This window comes from Ictidomys tridecemlineatus, chromosome X (genome assembly GCF_052094955.1).
Source record: "Ictidomys tridecemlineatus isolate mIctTri1 chromosome X, mIctTri1.hap1, whole genome shotgun sequence".
Classification (NCBI taxonomy): Eukaryota; Metazoa; Chordata; class Mammalia; order Rodentia; family Sciuridae; genus Ictidomys; species Ictidomys tridecemlineatus.
Window position 1 is genome coordinate 118,808,359 of NC_135493.1, and position 22,157 is coordinate 118,830,515.

General features: G+C 36.1%; 1 protein-coding gene across 8 annotated transcripts in view; it reads right to left on the reverse strand.

Annotated features, from left to right (window-relative positions):
* The window catches only part of Frmpd4 (FERM and PDZ domain containing 4), a 786,938-nt gene that overhangs the window by 26,966 nt on the left and 737,815 nt on the right, over positions 1-22,157 (reverse strand). For all 8 annotated transcript variants that reach the window (XM_040286842.2, XM_040286794.2, XM_040286821.2 and 5 more), the window contains 5 exons: positions 22,085-22,130; positions 13,586-13,690; positions 11,174-11,281; positions 6,872-7,003; positions 4,666-4,785 (listed from right to left, as the gene is read on the reverse strand). In XM_040286842.2, coding sequence (XP_040142776.2) covers positions 4,666-4,785; positions 6,872-7,003; positions 11,174-11,281; positions 13,586-13,690; positions 22,085-22,130 — 511 coding nt within the window. The remainder of the gene's footprint in view (positions 1-4,665; positions 4,786-6,871; positions 7,004-11,173; positions 11,282-13,585; positions 13,691-22,084; positions 22,131-22,157) is intronic.

The following is a 22,157-nucleotide window of genomic DNA, read 5'->3' on the forward strand; positions in this document are numbered from 1 at the left end:
AAAAATCCTTCTTTTCCTTATTCTTTGCCTTGTCCCAAAAGGATTTCAAATGGAAACCTACATCAGGAGTTGTTTGTCTCCTCTCAAGAGAAGCACATTTTAATCACTTCATATATTGATTTTGAGAGAGAGAGAGAGAGAGAGAGAGAGAGAGAGAGAGAGAGAGAGAGAGAGAGAGAGAGAGAGATTTTTAATATTTATTTTTAGTTTTCGGCAGACACAACTTCTTTGTATGTGGTGCTGAGGATCGAACTCGGGCTGCACGCATGCCAGGCAAGCGCGCTACTGCTTGAGCCACATCCCCAGCCCTTTATATATCGATTTTACTACAATGGGAACATGTACCACTGTATGGCTTCCGCATACAATATTGACACTTTGCATACTTAACCCATGCTGTGCTGGCCCTGTATGCTGCACATTCTATCCACCTGTGATGTATGCATGTCTTCTGGCCTGTTGCTTTACTGTTAAGTGTGAACCCACATTTTGTTACCCTTCCACCCCTAGTGTGCTCTTTGACCTTTGTTTTCTGATAAAATCTTAAAGCTACCTGGAATGCAGGGGACCCCTTGTTGGAAGGGGGTCTGTCATGAGACAAAAGCAAGGGAGTTTAAGTTAGGGAAGTCTCTGAAAGCAATCCCAGGCTACCATTTTTTTTTCTTTTTGGTACCAGGGATTAAATCCAAGGGTGTTTGACTACTGAACCACATCCTTAGCCTGTTTAATGTTTTATTTTGAGACAGCATCTTGCTAAGTTGCTTCAGGCCTCCCTAAGTTGCTGAGGCTGGCTTTGAACTTGCAATCTTCCTGCCTTAGCCTCCCAAGTCACTGGGATTACAGGTTTGCACTACCTAGCCTGACTGCCATTTTGTTTTGCTAGATTGGGTTTACCAATTATTTCCAAGTGCTCAGGATTGTTCCTATGGGGTCCAAGGGAATAACAGACTAGATAGGGTCAATTTATAGAGTCCCATGAAAGATAGGAATAAGGAAACCACTTGGCACAGGGCCAGGTGCATGAAGAATTTTTTTTTAAGATAAACCATTTGATAAATCACTTTCTTCAATGACTGCTATCGCTTAATAGATCTGAAGCAGATGATTTTTGTACAGAATCCAGAGACAAAATCTTAGGTTTGATGCCAGGCTATGTCAGCTACTAATCAAATGACCTCGAAAATGGCATTTCATTTTTCTTGAGTCTCAATTTTCTTATGTGAAAAATGGTCAAATTTTCAACAACAACTTGAGAATTAACAATTAAATCACAAGGCTGTCATGATGCCTGTGAGAATGCTTAATAGTGGAACATGCTTTATAAAAAATGATTCATCACTATTACTTCTCCCAAGAGTTGTGGCTGGGATCATTTTCCCCATCCCTGTTTTACCCTGTATTTAACCAGACTTTTGGGTGAATTTTTTTGACAAGGTATTTAGTCAATTATATCAATAGTTCAGAGGGATCCTTGAGAATTATTGTGAAATCTGAATTTTATATATATATATATATATATATATACACACATATGTGTGTGTGTATCATTCTTTTATTACTCTCAAGTATATTACTTAAAATACAGTTACACAAGTGAATGGCAATCACTGTTTTTCATAGGTCTTTGGGCCTATGAAATGTTCATTTGCAATTAACGTTAGGTGTTAAAAAGTAAACCAATGCTATTAAAGTGTTTCAAAACATTTTGGAGCCTCTTAGGTCACATCTTGTTTACTAATTGGTGTACCAATCTTTTTCTTAATACATAGGAGACAGGAAAACATCAGCATAGCCCATCATAATTATGAATTAGAATAATCTGGATTAATAGTTTACTGTTAATACACATGCTAAAATCTGTTAAAGGTCTTAAGGCCCATTAATAACTAGGAGATTCATAGATATCATCACTCTCTAAATCTGTTTTCATCAGCATGCCTCAACTAGTCAATGGTGACTATTCTTGTTAGGAGGCTGCTAAATAAAATTGATTTTGTTTTTCTATAGCGACTCTTACTCTTTAATTCTCTAGGTTAATTTCATTGCACCTTTTTAGTATCTTAAAATCAACATCACACAGGCACCACTTTGCAAACCTGTTTTTCTTATATCAGACAGATATGTTATTTTAGATACACCACACATTCTGTGATGTGGGCATTTCAACGTAGAGAGTCTGAGGCAAAGAAAGTTTCATTTCCTATTCTCAGTGGAGGATATATAAGATGATAACAGCTTTATTGTGGTCTCTATTGCCTACCATATATGGTTATCCGTCTCCCCTGCTGGCTACTCCTTGAAGAGGTAGCTAATCCACCACCTACACAGCACAAAAGGTGGGAAAGCAGGAACATTAGTCTTTTTCTGCTTGTCCCTAGGCAAGATCTCCAGACAGCTTTTCCCATTCTGAGACAAGTCCCACAGGTATAAAAGATGTGTCTTTTGAGTAAGAAATATCTCCATGCATTAAATTTGAGCAAATACACCTTAATAGAATCAGGTTTAAGGTTTTCCTTGTCTACTTAAGAGGAAACACAAGCATGTTATTCTTTTATAAATATAATGTACTTGTTGTGTTTAAACAGAAGTAGAGTCAAATGGATTTAAAGCACCATCCTGCAATCAGGATGCATGTATAACTAAAGAAAATAATCATCAAGTGTATCTGTCTATAGCTATAGTGTGACTGGCACCTGTAACTACTTATTTGCAACTAATGAGCTAATAAATGAAGCACGTGGTCTTAACTGGAGTGGTGGGCCCTGTGCTGGTTCTCAGCAGGAATATGGGGAAGATGCAGTAATGGATCAGCTGAGAATCAGGTTTTGTTTCATGCAGTCATGTCTGGGTTCCCTGGCCTATTAGGGAACAGGGGACATCATTGACAAGTAAAGGGTCCAGGTGACCAAGTTTAACATTTAAAAACTTAAAACATGACAGTCTCACTGTTTCGAGTGGAAAATCCAGAATACATTTTTTTTCTTGATAAACAGAGTATGAATTGAACAGGATTTGATGCATCCTAAGTGTTCAGGGTCATCTTCATGAATATCAATCATCTTATTGAGCCATAAATACCACAGTCTCTTCTAAAGACCACTGAGGTCGTGAAAGTTTAACTGGCCTTACCCTGAGGACTCCCATGTGCTAGAATGTTCTCCTTCTTTTATTTTCTGACTTCATTTCTGATCTCTAGGACTTATTATCACTTTACTTTATGTGATAATTTCTAACTTCTAAAATCTATCTTGTCTATCTCTCTTCTATGTTCTATCTCTCTTCTCCCTATCCAACTTTTGAGGATACCAAAAGCTTTGAAATACATCCAATACATGTGTACCAACTACTCAGAGTTAACAAACGTTTGTTTGTTATTGAATATTTAAGTGAGAGTAATAGGATATGGTTATAGAAAAATATAGAATCATCTCCTAAATATCAAATTGAATAAATTTCTTTTGGGACAAACTGTGCCAGATACTCATTCCTGGAAGTTTTTGCTTTTGGAAGAATTACATCCTAGAATCAAATATCAGATAGATGGTCTAGAAAAGTTCTATTAACTGAAAACTAATAATTCCAGTATAATAAATATGACAATATTTCAGAGCAATCTAAGCACCAAATAAGTGCATGAGTAGATACATAAATAAAGGAGAAGGGGAAAATATTTCTTACAGTAACATGCAAATTAATAGATGAAGAAGAAATTATGGAATTAGGCACATAATTTTCTACCATTATAATATTAATAGATTCAGGAAAGAATCATCAATTAATACTAAAATAGTGTGTAAAAATTTGATGAGATACAGGATAATAAGAGTTGCACAGTGATTCCACAAATTAGTTATTAGTTATAATTACAAAATTAGTTATAATTACAAAAGGAAAAGTAGTAACTTTGGGAAGGAAAATTTTTAGAATACCACCTAAGAGTTAGACTTGATAATAAGGGGATAAACTGCCATCATGTGCTTCCTGATGTGATGCATTGAAGAGGACACAGTCACTCATCTTATTCTTTCCAAAATATATAACCTCAGTGTAATCATAGAAACATACCAGAGAAGCCAAAATTGATAGATTTCTACAAAATATCTGATAAGTACACCTCAAGACTCTCAAGGTCATAAAAGTCAAAGAATGGCTAAGGAATGTTCCAGAGATAGGGAGATTAGAGAGAAATGACAACTAGATGCAAAATGAGATCCTGCTGTGAATTTTGATCCAAATAAAAATTGATATAAAGAACCTTTGGGGGACAATGGGCATAATTTGGATACAAACTACAGATGAGATAATGGAAATAACATCAATGTTAAATTTCTTGATTTTGTGAATTGTACAATGATCATATAAAAATCATTTAGATTACTAGAAAATGTACACTGTATTTAGAAGTAAACACACTTGATTTTGGTAACTACCTTTCATGTCATTTAGAAAAAAAAACGTGTGTGTATTTTCCTATGGAGAGAGAGACACTAATAAATATGGAAAATGTTAATCATTGCTGAACCTGAGTGGAAAATATAGATGACTACTTTTACAAGTTTTTAGGATGAAGACTAACAGGAAAAGATCTCCCCAAAAATAACTCAAGGAGAAAAAGTTAATTTATCCCACAACCTTTGTATAAACCATGCTAAATTTTTCACATACCTGAACATAGAGATACTCAAAAGCAACTGGATCTCTCCTTAACAGGTCAATTGGATCCTTTGGGACAAAGCTAATTCGGAAAAGACACCTCATCTTATGGGAACAGGGCCTCTGTGTCACCTGGAAGAATAAACCCATCATACAGGAACCTTTCAGTGCCATCTGAGAGATGACTGAGGGACAGAGAAGCAAAGTCAACTTTCTTTCCACACTAGAGTAGTCAAAAGTTCTTTTAGTATTTATCATGGATACTCATTCCCTGAAAACTGCATCTTACCTTGTGACTTAGGTTGGGTTTCCCAGAAGCAGGCCTGGAGATGAGGGCTTCCATGCAAGGGACTTATTAAGGAACTGATCCCAGGAGAGCCCAGTATATGGGGGTGGGGGGAAGCAGGTCAAGATAGGAGAAAATATAGTCCTTTGTAGGATCATACGAATTCAAACAAATATTTACATTAAACCAATTTTTACTCCACTCAGAAATTGTAATAATTATATCACATTGATTTCAAAGATACATAGTTGGTTTGTTTCAGGATATTTAAATAAATTTTCTTAAGTTTTGTTTACCTAGTACCAGAAGAGATTTTTAAAAAATCTTTATTCAATAAATCAGCATGACATATTCCTTGAAGCCTATGAAGTAGACATAAGTTTAGAGAAAAAGTATAAATGGTAAGATAGAGTTGTAGGGCTTTTGTTAGACTCATAGTAACTGGCTATCTGTCCGCATCCCCTTGTAACTTTTTGCTACAGGCTAAAAGCTATTTCCTGCAAATACCTGTGACCATCTGACAGCACAAGGCAAACCTGAATAACTAGGGAGTTACCTATCCTCAGATGCAGCTCACCAACAATAGCAGACCATACAGTGGTGGACAAATGCCCCAGCTACCTCACCCATTGGGTGGGATACTTCTGACATGTATTTTATACTCTTTCCCATAGTTCCCCAGTTGGAGTGAGTTGTCTGCAGTAGAAACTGATTTGATGATATAGTCCTTATTGACTTCCCAATTGTTTCCATTCCCTTCCTCATTCCTCCTCCAGAATTTCCCAAGATCTCCTTCTAAATAAACCACATGCACTCCAATTCTTGTTAAGCTCTGCTTCTCGGATGCAGATATTGAGCTTCCAGTTGATGGATTCTGTATATCAGAGATTGTTACTTTATAATAAGGCACAAAAGAGTTCAATTTCCAAGAATGTTTTAGCATAGGTCAAAATAATAAACAATCACTAGAAACAATTTAATATAAGTATGGGTTGATTTAAATCTGATATAAATAATAGGTCAAGTTTTGAGAAGAATATAAACCAACACAAATGGCAACTTTCCAATTCATTACCTCCAATTGGACTAAATCAAGAGAACCAGGGATTATTTGCAGGACTCAATGTGTGGGAAACCAGTTTTTAATTATGACACAAACAAGAAGCACTTTAGTGTGATGGTACTTTCTGTCCATCCATCTATTTGGTGGTATCTTGATGCTTCAGCTCCTAATATCCTCTCATTACCTCTCTCTAAAGTTCCATCATCACTGAACTCTTGCATGTAAGAGGAATTTGTTGAAACTTCTTGGATATTCAACAAAAGACTCCTCTTGTGTGGAATTACAGACAAATGAGGATGCTATGCTGAATTCAGCAGCCAAGCAGTCTGCTTGTCTCCCCAGAGAACAGATGGGGGTGGCATCTTGGTAACCAGGAACTGGGACACATTGGTAGATCACATATTTATAGCGGGCAGGACTGGGGCAGAGATTTTAGGCTTCCCAAAATAATTTTAATTATATATCCCAAATTTAAGACAACTAAATTTGATTTTTACTTAATGTACATACATAATCTCAGAAATCATTTCTTTTTAATGATTTCAAGAGATCAATGATCAAAATAGGGGAACAAGTCATTGTAATAATATAAAATATAATTCTACAGAGCTGTATTGCCAACAAGTAGCTGCTGAGTCTTTGATGAGTCTGTTTGGGAGATCAACTGGTGGTCCATGAAAGATTGACAAAAAGGGAATAATCCTTCTTGAGGGGTAAAATGCCTCCTGAATGCCAGCGGTCCCTTCCGTGAGAACACAGGAGATGCAGTTACTACACTGAAAGGATTAAAGGAAGGGACATTCTGAGACTGCAAGCTTGGCTCTGCTCTTACCAGCAACATCAACACTTGAGAGTATAATTTCACAGACCTGAGTAAGTGTCTCCTGTTCATGAAGTAAGAGCAGCTTGGTGCCAGCCCCTTCTGTCCTCTGCTCCAGCATGAGGGAGAAGTGCTCGATGCCTTTGATGGAGAGCTTCTCTTGAAGGGTTAAGATGACATCCTTACAGAGGAAATATGACATAATGAGATCAAAATCAAAGGTACTCCTTTTTGGAGTCTATCATGACTGGAAAGTGTTATATTTTTAGGCTTTACATCTTGAAATTGCATATCTTTGGTTGATTCTGAAATTTAATGCTTCAAAAAAGTATACAAGTAAGGCCTTCCTTCTCTTAGCCTTTTCCTGATCTCCCAAGTACCCAACATCTTTATGGAGTTCAAGACCTAGAGGTACATAGCTGTAGAGGGAGCTTACCTACCAAGTCATGTCTTAAATTAGAAAGGGTGTCAATAGATGGTGTAATGTAGTTCAAATATCCTTCTATATGAAGTAGTTATTAAACCAGCTTTGAAAGTGGTCTGCTTCAGGGGTATAGCCTGAATGCCAAATCTACCACTTGTTTTTGTAAATAAAGTTTTACTGGGACACAGCCATGACTATTTCTTTGTTATCTATACTGCTTTCACACACCATATCAACAGAGTTGAGTAATAGCTCATGAAGCTTGAAATATTTGTTATCTGGCCCTTTACAGAATGAGCTGGCACCTGGTCTACCTTTCTGCACAAGGAATATGGAAAGGGTGAGGAAAATAGACTTTGGAGATATTCTGGTTTCTTTTTTAAAAATATTTTTAGTTGTAGTTGGACACAATATCTTTATTCATTTTTATGTGGTGCTGAGGATTGAACCCAGTGCCTCACACGTACGAGGCAGGTGCTCTACCTCTGAGCTATGGCCCCAGCCCAGAGATGGTCTGCTTTCTAATTGTAGCTCTACTTCTTATTAGCTGTGCATCTTTGGGCAAGTTTTTTAATTTATAAGTATCTTAGTTTCCCTATCTGTAATCTGGGGATGATTATAATGGCTTCCTTGGAATGGATATGAGAATTAAATGAGTTCATATGTAGAACACATTTATTAAAACACTGTTTGGCACAGACTTAGGGCACCATAATTGTATACATTTATTTTACATCTCTGTGGAAGGGGGAATGGACAAGCTCTGTCAGTAATCATTTGTAGTATTAAACATTTATGATCAGAAAGGTGTTCCATATAGAAATATATACACATTTGCTGCAAGGCAAAAATGAATCTTTTCAATCTTTATTTTTTTTCATGTTATTGAAAATTAGGAAATTATCCCTCATCAAGAAAACTTATATTCAGATGCTAAATTCCTGTATAGCAGTTGTTCTCAACCAGAGAAAATATTGTCCCATAGTAACATTTGGAAATTTCTGGAGACATTTTTTGGTTGTCACAATTGGGCTGAGGATGCTAATGGAATCAAGTGTATAGAGACCAGGAATGCTTCTAAACATCTTATAATGCACAGGACAGTCCTATAGCAAAGAAATATCTAGTTTAAAATCCCAATAGTGTCAAGATAGAGAAACCTGTCATACATAAAGTTTTCTTTTACTGACTTTTCTGATGTTTGATTCTTCTCTGTGGCCCTTTTAAAATTTCTCCAGGCCCTCTTAAAACAAAATTCCCATATCCAAATAAATATGAAATAACACATCTCAATACTATTATAACTATAATGCACCAAAAATATATGGAAAAAATCCCTATATCCACCATACATGCTCCAAACAAAAACTGTTCAGTAGAAATGCCTTGACTATGCTGAATTTCACCAAAAAGGTTTCTGCTTCATAATTTCTGCACAAGGCCCAGTAAAGAGAAAAATAAAACCAGCCTTTCTTTGTATGGCAACATATACTTTATAAAACTATCTCCCCAACCACTAGGGAGGACATTAAAAATTGATAGCTATAGTTTTTTCCTATTATAACTCTGTAGCAAGAATTTTGGCAATTTTTATTAAACAGTGTTATATTCTTTTCATAACTGTACTATTTCTATTTTACGCCTACTAGCCACTGTCTATTGTGATAATAAAGCTGTTAGGTGCAAGATAAGATAAGTTTGATTTGATGTGAACTCTGCATTGCTCCCTGTCTTCTCATTGTCATCGGCAGTCCTTGGGGAGATCAAACTCAGTCTAGTCTGGGTTCCTATAATAAAGACACCAGAGGAAATTAACAACAGAGCTTTCTTAAATTTAGATTTGTTTCTGTTAAGATATCCATCAAAGTCTTTACCTATAGCTTCAGGTGGGGTAGGGATTTCAGTGGCAAGGAACTGACTTGTTGGTAACCAAAAAAGGCCATGGTATTAGAGTTGTAATATATAGCTATATGGGTTACTTTAGGGGTCTGCAAACCATGGCTGTTGGGCCCAATCAGGACATACCCATTTGTTCACATATCATCTCTGCATTAACAGATTAACCTTGCCTAAACAAAGATGTGGCCCTTCGCTTCCATTCATGGGAAGTAACTTCTCAATCTTTGGAATGTCCTGCCTGACAGGAGTATTTTTGTTTAACCTGGGCCCTGGGCTATACCACTTGATCTATGCTAACAACTGTATTTATGGTAGAGGCCTTTGGCCATGCAATATCAGCTTGACCTCTTGAAGGGCTGGACATTAAGGTCACCCAGGTTTGTTTACATGGCCAATCCCCAATAAAAACTCTGGACACCAAGGTTCAAGTGAGCTTCATTGGTTGACAGTACTTCGTGCACATTGTCACACATAATTTCTGGAATAATCAAGCATTGTGAGCATGAATCCATTAGGCGATAACACCTGGAAGCTCTCTCAATCCTTTAAGTGAAATATTAAACCTGAGGGTGGTCTTGAGGATTTCCCAAACCTACCTGTCTATGGCTATTTTCCTTATGCAAAGACAGGATTGAACAGTTGAACAATCAAATGAGTCACAAAGCCTAAAATATTTATTATTTGGCCTTTTGCAGGAAAAATTTGTCAATCAATAATAAGATTAACATCACTCCATAAATTGGTATTGAATAGGAAAGAGGAAAATGACTTTTTCAGTGATCACCATTTAAAATTAGCAGTCTTGTATGAAGGAAGTTAAAATCAATTGGAATGATTGAAAGATGACTTAATGCTCCAAAATCAATCTACTAATATTGTCTATTCTATTGCCTACTAAATAACTATGTGTTTAAAGCAATTTGAGACAAGCTGCTTGCTGGTATCATGGCAATAAAAATTCAAAGTGAACCTTTTCAGAAATCCTTCCACATGTGAGGTCTATGCTGATTAATTTAAAAAAACAGAATTAGGGATTGACTACTGACAGACATTTTTAAACCAGAGTCGATATTCTCTTGATAGAGTACTATACAGATTATCATTAGGTAGTTTTGCACCTCCATAAAATCTTTTTTACTGTGCCATTTGAAGAAAGCCTATTTTAGGCTGATGAAGCATTAGGGAGCAATCCATTTCTGTACACACTTTTGTCCAATAATAAAAAAAAGAATATGCATTTTTCTTTTCTGGGAAGGAAACGAGGAAAAATAGGTGTACACTTTGCTATAATAGCTATTATGTAAAATTCACCCGTGGCTCTGAAATCATAGGATTGTTTTGTGTCACTTCCTTTCTACCATTTCTCCTAAGAAGCATGCTTCATTTCTGACTTTTTATGCATTATTCCCATGAAATTGGTTACAGCAATTAAAAGTAACTATAATCTTTACATTATTCTACCCCTTGTTTTTGCTGGACACCAAAGTAGCAGATATTCAATTAGCAGCTAACATCTTAATCTTCTTGGTGGCTGACATTACTGAGAAATCACGCTGGCTTTGGGCAGGGTGCCAAAATTCTTGGTGACTGTCACACTATTTTAATTAATCTGCAGTTGCATTAAAATGACTAGCCGTAGTGTTTCTTCATTGGGAGCATATTACATTGTTTCACAACAACAAGGGGGTTTAAAAAAAGAGCAGAACCTTCTTAGTTTAAGCTTTTTGTTTTTGTTTGATTTTAAATATTCATGGGGACTGGGGTTATGTCTCAGCGGTAGAGCGCTCACCTTGCAAGTGCAAGGCCCTGGGTTCGATCCTCAGCACCACATAAAAATAAATAAATGAATAAAATAAAGTTATTAAAAAATTAAATATTCATATGTGACCTTATATGGGAGCAAGTAACACATTCATAGGATTAAAGGGATAATTCTGAAAAAAGGTGTTGCCACTCTGGCATTATAGTGTGAATCATTCACTTTGTACCTGGCACTGCCTAGGTACAGATGTTAGTAGGTCATCTTACCTTGATGGAGGTGCTGCAGTCAAAGCGGAATGATTTGGTCTGCCCATTTTCCAGATAGACTTTCAAAACATTTGGCATAAAAAGAAGTGAATTGTCCTTAACAGTTTCCTGTTTAATAACAGAAAAGGGGTGGGAAGGTTGCAGGTCAGTCAAATTAGGAATCTACTATGGCCAGTGGCAACACATATCTATACAGTCTATTTTAATCACAAAATAAAAAAAACCCTGATACTCATTGGAAGATACAAATAAAAAATAATCCCTTTTTAATTGAGTTTCAGTGTTAGAAAGTACAAGCAAGCCCATGTTTCTGCAGGGCAGGATGAATTGAACAGAACAAGGACCAGTAGGGATGTTGTGTGATATAATGCTGTTGGTGCCTGGCAGTGGTCATGATGATGACTTATAAGCATTAATGAGTCTGAAGTGCAAATTTGTGTGTGAAACTATATTTTACCTCATTTAGGAATGTTCCTCAAACTCAAAAGGAAAAATATAAGGAATGGGTTAGTGTGTTAGAGTCAAACATTAAGTCTATAATGAACAGATAACAATTTAGAAATACCTTGAAAAGAGATGGCACTTTGAAATACAACCAAAAGAAATGTATGCTTCCAGATGTTTTCTTTAATTTGAAGTCATGAGAGAGAGAAAAGAGGGAGGAGGAGGCATGTATGCGTGAGTTCTATGAGTCCTAGGGGTAAAATGAGTTATGAACATGTAGTTGGCTACCAAGTTCACAGGGGCTGAGGGGGATTCAGCAATCACAAAACCATAAGGCCCTTGGTTTGAAGATTGTGGGAACTACAGATAAGATTCTCAAACATTTGCCAGTATCTTACAGTCCCAGTAAATGCAACCCCTTCCTTTCACATGCCTGTTTCTTTCTCTGCCTTTCCTGTCTACTTCCATGGACTTCCCACATGACTTTTCTGTAACCCAATTTATTGAGTAAATCTGGATCCACATCCAGGTGAAATGGCACCCTGTAACCAGGAAGAGTGGGGGTAGACTAGGCATGAAGAGGTCACAAAGGCTGAGGAACAGACATGGGACTGAAGGTCCAGCATCCATAAGCCTGTGGCAAGGCAATGGAGGTTAAGAATATCTGGCCCTCAGAACTGTCTTCATCACCAGCTAACTTTTATGAGCCCTATTATGTCTGGAGATTAACTGACATTTGCTACAACAGCTTCTAGAATCATATTCCTTCTATAAATGCCCAATCTCAAGCTCAGAAACTCTGGGAAAAAGGGCGATTTCAGAGGACCTCCTGAGAGATGTACTGATTGCTTTGTTCCTTCCATCCTTCAACTGGGACAGATTGTTGTGAATAGATAATATAAGATAACCCTGTATCCAGAATGATGGGGATTCACCAAGTAAGCAGAACCGAACATGCTCACAGGGCAGCAGAAAATGCTCACAGTGCACACAGTGTCAGCCTCAGGCCCTTTTCCATAAGTGTCACAATAGTCTTGACAGATTGACCAGTTAACTCCCTGGCATCTATATAAATTGACTAGAAGACTCATAAGTGCCTTGCCCAGGATGTGCAGGCCTACATCTTCCATTTCTGATCCAGTACCAACCTCAGGGAATAGTTTGTGACCAATAACAAAATATCACAAATGAGATATTATCATTGTGAATTTATTTAAACAATGCTAACAGCAACAACAAAACTCAACAACAAAATCTGGCATTTCCAAGACACCCCCCCTCCCGCCGTCCCCAAATATTAGTACCTTGGACAAAAGATTTGTAAAAGCTACACTATGTTCTTTGGGAAAAATTGTAACTAAAATATCCTACTGATGTTTGCATGATTCATTTTGAAGATCAATGGAATGCTTGTGCAGTCATGCTTTCTATTAAGACCTATTTAACGGGGATCTGAGCAATATTTCCTCAGTTCTGGTTGCATATATAAAACCTTTCCATCGTTTTAATTTTTTTTTGCTATTTTATAAGTTCAAAGATCATAAATTTTTGATAAGGGAAAAATAATACTTTTCTCAAAATACACAATGGTCTATTGTGTGGAACAATGCTTAGTTGGCCCAATAGGAAGAAATCAGTGAATGTCTCAAAGAGGACTCTTTTACCCAATATGAATGAGGCATGCCAGTGCACACAGATCAGATAAACTCTGGTGCAAAGCAGAGAGGTCTCTCACCCTAAATATGTTCTAGGAAACATTGAATTATCACATATTCTAGCTATGTTAAGGGGCCTGAGTTACAACCTGGTGATCTGTTAAGCTCTTCACATTCCTGAGATTCAACACGCCTGTGAAAAACAACAACTAGTTTTGATTGATCATTCTAGTCAAATTACTGGAGTTGCTTAAATGCTAAGCTCCTACCTCTGTGACCCTCTCAGTCACAAAGCAGATGACTCTAAACTCACCGACACTTGGCCGTTGATGATTACCTCCTCAGAGAATCGTACTTTGACAGGATTGGACTTTAATCTTGCCTTTTTTGCAGCACTAATAAATGCTGATTTGGGAGACTAGAAGGAAAGAAAATATTTTATCTGGTTACTGATAACATAATGTGAACCATGTAACAATTGTTTTTCATCTTCATCCTCCAAGAAATGTAATATTTTTGCTAAAATGTAGAATATTTGGTACATTCCCAACTTAAAGAAGAAATACAAATTTTGAATGTAATTGAAATCCTGTCATGCCCATAAACTAATAAGTTGGATTTAGTCACCAGACCAGAAATATGAAAAGCATGTTCCATGTTGTTACTGAGAACATTTCCAAGGAGCTTTTAAAATGACAGCAGTGAAAGTACATAAACCCTAATTCTTTTTTATTAATTTTTTTGAATTTATAAATGACAGCAGAATGCATTAAAATTCATATTACACATATAGAGCATATTTTTTCATATGTCTGGTTGTATACAAAGTATATTCACACCAATTCATGTCTTCATACATATACTTTAGATAATAATGTCCATCACATTCCACCATCATTTCTAACCCCATGCTGGAGGCATCACTATACCAGATCTTAAACTATACTACAGAACGATAGTAACAAAAACAGCATGGTATTGGCACCAAAACAGACCAGTAGACCAATGGTACAGAATAGAGGACACAGAGACTAACCCACAAAATTACAGTTATCTTATATTAGACAAAGGTGTCAAAAACATGCATTGGAGGAAAGACAGCCTCTTCAACATGGTGCTGGGAAAACTGGAAATCCATATGCAACAAAATGAAATTAAACCCCTATCTCTCACCATGTATAAAACTCAAACTAAAAATGGATCAAGGACCTAGGAATAAAACCAGAGACACTGTATCTAATAGAAAAAAAAGTAGGCCCTAATCTCCATCAAGTGGGATTAGGCCCAAACGTCCTTAATAAGACTCCTATAGTGCAAGAATTAAAATCAAGAATCAATAAACGGGATGGGTTCAAACTAAAAAGTTTCTTCTCAGCAAAATAAACAATCAGTGAGGTGAATAGAGAGGCTACAGCTTAGGAGCAAATTTTTACCACACACACATCAGATAGAGCACTAATCTCTAGGATATATAAAGCATTCAAAAAGCTAAGCACCAAAAAAGCAAATAACCCAATCATTATATGGACCAAGGACCTGAACAGACACATCCCAGAAGAGGATATACAATCAATTAACAAATATATGAAAAATGTTCATCATCTCTAGCAATTAGAGAAATGCAAATCAAAACTACTCTAAGATTTCGTCTCACGCCAGTCAGAGTGGCAGCTATTATGAAGACAAACAACAATAAGTGTTGGTGAGGATGTGGGGAAAAAGGTACATTCATATACTGTTGGTGGGACTGCAAATTGGTACAGCCAATATGGAAAGCAGTATGGAGATTTCTTGGAAAATTGGGAATGGAACCACCATTTGACCCAGCTCTCCCTCTCCTTGGTCTATATCCAAAGGTCTTAAAAACAGCATATTACAGGGACATAGCCATATCAATGTTTATAGCAGCACAATTCACAATAATTAAACTGTGGGACCAACTTAGATGCCCTTCAATAAATGAATGGATAAAAAATGTGGCATGTATACACAATGGAATATTACTAAGCAATTAAAGAGAACAAAATCATGGTATTTGCAGGTAGATGGATGGAATTAGAGAAGATATTGCTAAGTGAATTTAGACAATCCCCCCCAAAAAATGCCAAATGTTTTCTCTGATATAAGGAGGCTGATTCATAGTGGGGGTAGGGAAGGGGGGCATAGGAGGAATAGACATAGACCCTACTTCTAATATAGAGCCTTGAGCACAATGTGGAAGATGAGGTGGTGGTCAAATCTAATATTGGGTTTTTAATGACTTGCTCATTAATCATCTATTTTAATGAGGTGGAGAAGAACCACTCAAAGTTCAATATTCCCATTGTTATTCATATTTAGAATATATGGGCATGTGAGCAACCAAGTTACACACTCACACACATACAGACACACACAAGCACTCATGATGCTTTATGTATCTGCACACTGAGTTTCAGCCTCTTTTTGGTAACCCGTGATCTATGATACTATTGGGCAGGGTATGAAGGAGCCTTTAACTTAGAATTGAAAATTGAATTAAAATTTTGCCTTATAGGTCCTCCAAACTTAATGATTCTTTCTCTTCTTTTACTGGAAAGAGCGGCTGAGTGACACAGTTCTCTCTCAGAAATTGCCAGTGGAGTGGAAGAACGTACTTAGAAGGGTGCTGGGACTGGGGGATTCTTTGCTGTATGATTTTGATAAAGTTGCTTAATTTGAGAATCATTCTTATCATATAATTTTAATGACACCTAAATGGAAGGGAATTCACCTCTAATAGTTGTCTACTATGTTACCAGCATCATTTGTCTATTTTTAAAAAGAGTTACTTTCTTTTACAGAACCTAATAAAGAGGTAAATATTCAGCTATGAATCATATAAACTAAAATGGTCAAATATTGGCAACTGCCTAGGGTTCAGACTAGTGTTTTTCATGCTATATAATTCTAAGACATCAAGACTGTTGCATAATGAATTCTATTAATTGACTCTAGAATCAACACAGAGGTTGAATCTTCTGTGTATTTTATTAATCTCAAGGCACAAATACCTGTTAGGGTGACCCATACTTTGGATTTCATGTAAAATGAAAAAAAATTCATATTCTTGTCCAATACAAGTAGTATACAATCAATTAAATTAAAACCAAACATGATAATATGGATAAAATGTAGTATGTCCATGCAATGAAATATTGTTCAGTCATAAAAAGGAATAATATACTGACACATGATATAACATGGATGAGCCTTGGAAATGTGATTATGAGTGAAAGAAGTCACTCATAAAAGACTGTATATTATATAGTTCCATTTATGTAAAATATTCAGAATAAGAAAATTCCATAGAAACAAAGTAGATTAGTAGTTGCCAGGAGCAGGGAGAGGAGAGACTGGGAATGATCACTTTAATGGATACCAGGTTTCCTTTAGGGGTAGTGAAAAAGTTATGGAACCATTATTGAATGGCAATGTTGTACAATGTTATGAATATACTTAATGTCATTGAATAGCACACTTTAAAATGGCCAAGTTTATGTTATACATATTTCACTATAATAAAAAGACAGCCACTGATGAAAAAAACATGATAAAATGTGTATGTGGTGTGTGTGTGTGTGTGTGTGTGTGTGTGTGTATTTCTGTGTGCAGTTTTTGCCTTAATACTAAGAGAATCCTAATATTTGTAAAGATATCATCTACACCTATACAACTCCCAACATTTGCTATGACTACTGTCTTAAAAGACTGGATGAATGGACGGTTTAGTTCTCCAGAACTTCAACTGATCCACCTATGAAAGACATTTTAAGAGAATGGCTGCTCTCTTAAAAAAACAAAATCAAAATAATGGTGGTACAAACCTGTAATCCCAGCTATTCAGGAGGCTAAGAAAGGAGGATCATAAGTTCAAGTCCAACCTTGGTAACTTAGTGAGACCCTATCTCAAAATAAAATTCAAAAATTTCTGGGTATGTAACCCAGTGGTATAGCACTCCTGGGTTTAATTCCCACTATTACAATAAACAAATAAACAAAACAAAAACAAAAACAAAAACAACCCAAAATTAACCCCCCCCCAAACCAAAAGAACTCTGAATGGGTGTTCCCTCAAAAGAACCCATCTTTAAACATGCTCAAGTTTTAGAAGTCCTACTACAGAGCTTAAGTGATATGACAGTGGTGTTTTCATCAGTATCTGTATAATTATAGGCCAAGTTTAGTGATGATTAACGAGCAAATCATACAGTGGGGAGTTCATTTGCTTTTGATATGCCATTTTTTAGCTGAAGGGAAAACATTATTCTCCCTTAATGATTTTAAGCAGGCAGTATTTACTTTGGCACAACAAGTGAAGCGCCTGTAATAAAGCTACCCAGAACAGACACTACTAATTAGATGAGATGTTTCAATGCAGTAATACCTACTTTTCCAGCATTGTTTGGGGATGAAATATTTCACATGTGTTCAAGGTTTTAGACACTGAACTTTACTCCTCTGTGTATTCTGTTTTTTAAAAATATTTTACCATATTTTCTATAATGTTCTACAGAATTCTTTGTGTCAATAAAAAAGTATATTTTCTGGGTATGGTGGAACACACCTGTAATCCCAACAGCTTAGGAGGATGAGGCAGGAGGATCGCTGGTTCAAAGCCAGCCTCAGCAATTTAGTGGGACTATAAGGAGTCTTGAAATAGAAAATAAAAAGGGTTAGGCAAGTGGCTCAGTGATTAAGCACCCCTAGGTTCAATCCTGATTTTAAAAAATATGTATATTTAATGGAACTTAGTTTTTGGATGAAATAATTTCATATAATCTTAGAATGCAGTGATGTTCCCAGGGGTCATGGAAGTATATAGGGTTATTTCTTCACAGAGTAAATGACTCCAGTAAATGACTCAAGTAGAACTTGCTAAGCTGGGGATTCTCTGTCTTCTCTGTAGGTATAACGTGCCATCTCTGGTAGCCTCATTACTGTATTTATTTACTATGCCCTACTGACAAACATGGTAATCTATGAAGAACAGAAAAGACACTACTAGATGGCCAAGGCTGTTAAATAAATATTAGTTTATATATAATTTGAAATTAACTGAGCTTTGATAAAAGTCTAAGAGTTCACAAGTTCATTTTTCTTGTTCTAGACTCATGACTGTTTCATATACTCAATTTACATTTAAAAATTACTTTTTGAAAATAAAAACATAAACTCTCCAAGTCTGAAGGCTACTTAATGAGAATCAACAAAGTAATGGCTTACTTTACTGGCCAGAGATACTGATGGATGGTGTAGTGTAAACTACAGTTTTAACTCAAATTTTCTTTGTTACCCCCCCCAAAAAAATGCACAAGGTACACCACTCAAAAACCTGGTGAATTAATTCTTTGCAATTTATAGGTGCTTATTATAAGAATTTCTTATCCTGTGGTGGAAATGATGATGATTTTCATTTAGAATAATCATTCTTCTGCTGTTAATTGTAAGATTAGTAGGCCATTAATTAAATCTTGTACCCTTTTCCAAGTTTGCTTTAGCTAAGATGATCATAATAGAGGGTGGTAATTGCTCCTGATGTTGTCAGATACTCTTAGAAGTAACTAGAATATAGTTTGAAAAATTACATAAATAAGATTGATTCCTGAAACTGAAGTGTAAGTTCTTGAACTTGTAGTCCTGTAGCTCTATGATACTTATACAACAGACATTGAGTGAAACATTTGGTAAGGATAACCCTACAGTTATCAATGGGTAACTTAGTTTTGAGTCCCCACAAAAAAAACTTTAAGACAAGGACTACCAAGCAGGTAGGTAATTTGGGAAGTGCTCAATGGTAGAGTACCTCAATGGTAGAGCTCGAGGCCCTGGATTTAATCCATAGCACCAAACACACACACACACACACACACACACACCCCATCCTGGGAAAATACTACTAAATACAGACAGAGATTTATACACAACAATTTAATCTGCAGAATTATTTATAATAGTAAAACATTAAAGACAGTATGAAGGGCCCAATGATAGGGGCTTAGTTGAGTTAACAGTTCAAGGTAACATTTTGCAGCCAGTTAAAAGAATCTTATAAAGAATTGCTGATGACATGCAAAAATGCTTATGAAATACTAAGTAAAAGAAGCAAGATACAATTGAGCATCTAATATGATATTGGCTGCCAATAAGGCATAGAAAAAAGAGATTGGAAGGAGATAGTTTGAAATGTTTACACTTGGTTGCCCCTGAGAAAAAGTTTTACTGATTTTTAATTTTTAAAAATTTTTCTGCTTCAGAATTTTCTTCTGTATTTCTACATTTATTTCCTGGGAAGAACAGTAAAAATGTAGGGTGAAAGAGTCATTCATAATACTTTTAAAAAAATTATCAAGAAATTTAATGGATCCTTAGACTTTTGCCAGGTCCCCTTGACCTGGGCCTTCCTGGAGATAGATTTCTGTGGCTGGATAAATATTGGTTCTCTTGTCTTTACTGGACCTTATAATTGAGAAGAAATGCAAGTAACATAAGAAGTGCTAGTGTGCAAGTTGCAAAATAAATTAAAATGTTAATTTTTATTGTCTATAATAAAAGTAGATTTTATGAATTATCTCTTGGTCTGCTTTGTCATCTGTTTCTGTATGTCAATCCTGGTTGCCAAAAGGATACTTAGCAAATAAAAGAAACCCAATATTTTAAAGAAACAATTTGCTGGTAGGAAAATCCAAACACAAACATACAAATAAAAAAATTGCAGTCTTTTCTCCCATTTTTCCTCTTGTCCATATCTAATGTGTCTATTGAAATAATTTCAGAGTATGAATTCCCACAATTCAGAGAAGAGAAAGGTCATATATGACTAGAATAAGACAAGACTTTAGGAGGAACAGTGGTTCTTAACTGGGGGCAATTCTCTTTTCATGGAACTTTTGGCAATGTCTCAAGGCATGTTTGGTTGTCAGAACTGGGGAAAAGGGTGCTGTTAGCATCTGATGCGTAGAGGTCAAGGATGCTGCTAAATATTGTACATGACAGTCCCACAATAGAGAATTTCCAGTATGACCTACTACAAAAATAATTTGGTTTAGAATAAAAATGGTTCTGTTCTTGTATTTCTAATAGATTATAAATTAGGGACAAAGAATTCCAGAAAACAATATAAACTTGAAGTTCCAGCAGTGATTTATAATCACTTGCTTACTACTTACAATAGACATTTACATTGGCTTTACCAAAATGTATTTTCCTGCAACCAACAAATTACAAAGTATGGATAGATTTGAAGTAGGTGACAATGACGATTTGGTTAAATAAAACAATCTGAAAACAGCCCATCTGTACTTTATATTAAAGCATACAGTAGAAATCACAGAATCATGAGATGGTAGCAAAAGGGAGCCCTTGGAAATAATATGATCTCAACCAATCCTCATATAGATAAGGGACTGAAAGTTCTGGACAGCTATGAAAATCACTAGACAATAAGTTATGCCATCCAGGACATTTATAAAAAAAACCTCTTAGTTCCATCTCTTTGACTGAATTTAAACACGTGCATTTGAACTTGAGGCTGCTGGATCTGAAAGAACCAAAATTTGAGATCTAGTACCAGTAATATTATATTATAATTTATTGTCTGGGTTAGTTCTGTTTGTGGTCTTATCAGAATTCTGAATACATTTTTTTCCTACCTAAAATGCCTAGACTGGACTGGGGATGTGGCTCAAGCAGTAGTGCGCTCGCCTGGCATGTGCGGGGCGCTGGGTTCGATCCTCAGCACCACATACAAATAAAATAAAGATGTGATGTCCACCGAAAACTGAAAAATAAATATTAAAAAATTCTTCCCCCACTCTCTCTCTTTAAAAAAAATGTCTAGCCCACTGCTTTTAGGAAAATTTTGGGATGGGAGAGAAGAAGTGCTCCAATTCTATGGTGAAGGAAGTAGAAGCCTAAGCAGGTTGGAATCTTTGCCCCTCCATGTAAAGGGCAAACAAACGTACTGATTGATGATAATCATTTGGGGAGAAATCTGAAAGAATTTGCCTTAGTATTTTTTTTGTTTAACTGACAATTATGAAATTCACAAGTAACAGCAAGTCTATAGAAATAGAAAGTAAATTAGTGGTTGCCTGGAACTGAGCGTGGGAACTGGGATTAATTGTAAGTGGGAACAGGGATCTTATTGGGTTGATGAAAACTTCCTGAAACCAGACTGTGGTGATGGTTGCATACTTTAGTAAATTTTGTAAAATCTATTGAATTATACTCTTAAAATGGTTGAATCCTATGGTAAGCAAATTATACCATGATCATTGTTTTTTAAAATCATGGGAACTAAATTCAGTATGATTTTAATCTCTTTCCATCCTCAGAACTAAGCTGAAATCGAATTCAGACAAATCATATTTCCTCGAGGACCACCTTTAAAGCAGGCAAAATATCCAGTTATTTACCAAATTATTTAGATGTAGATAAGAATAAAACTTGTTCTTCAACTTCCTACAATTAGATATTCCCATAAGACTTGTGATTCTTAAGCTGGAAACCACAGTCTTGAGTTTGGTGTTATTTCTAGATGCGAAAATTTCATAGGGCTGAATAGCTGATTGTCTTTCAAGATATTTAGGAAACACATAACTTTCTTTCCTCTCCGATAGATGGCTTTGCTAATGCGGAGTACAAAGTACAAATACTCAAGAATTCCAATCCTGCACTGTGAATGCATGTTATTTTTCTCTGCTGTTACTCATTGTCATGACTTCTGTAAAGTGGGTGGGGAGACTAGAATCCCGAGATCATTCAGTGGCACTTTTACTCACAGAACACTTACAGGGTAAGGCTGAATGACAGTGAGGAGTATTGATTCTTTGCAGCTTCTGTAAGAGAGAGAAACAAACATATTT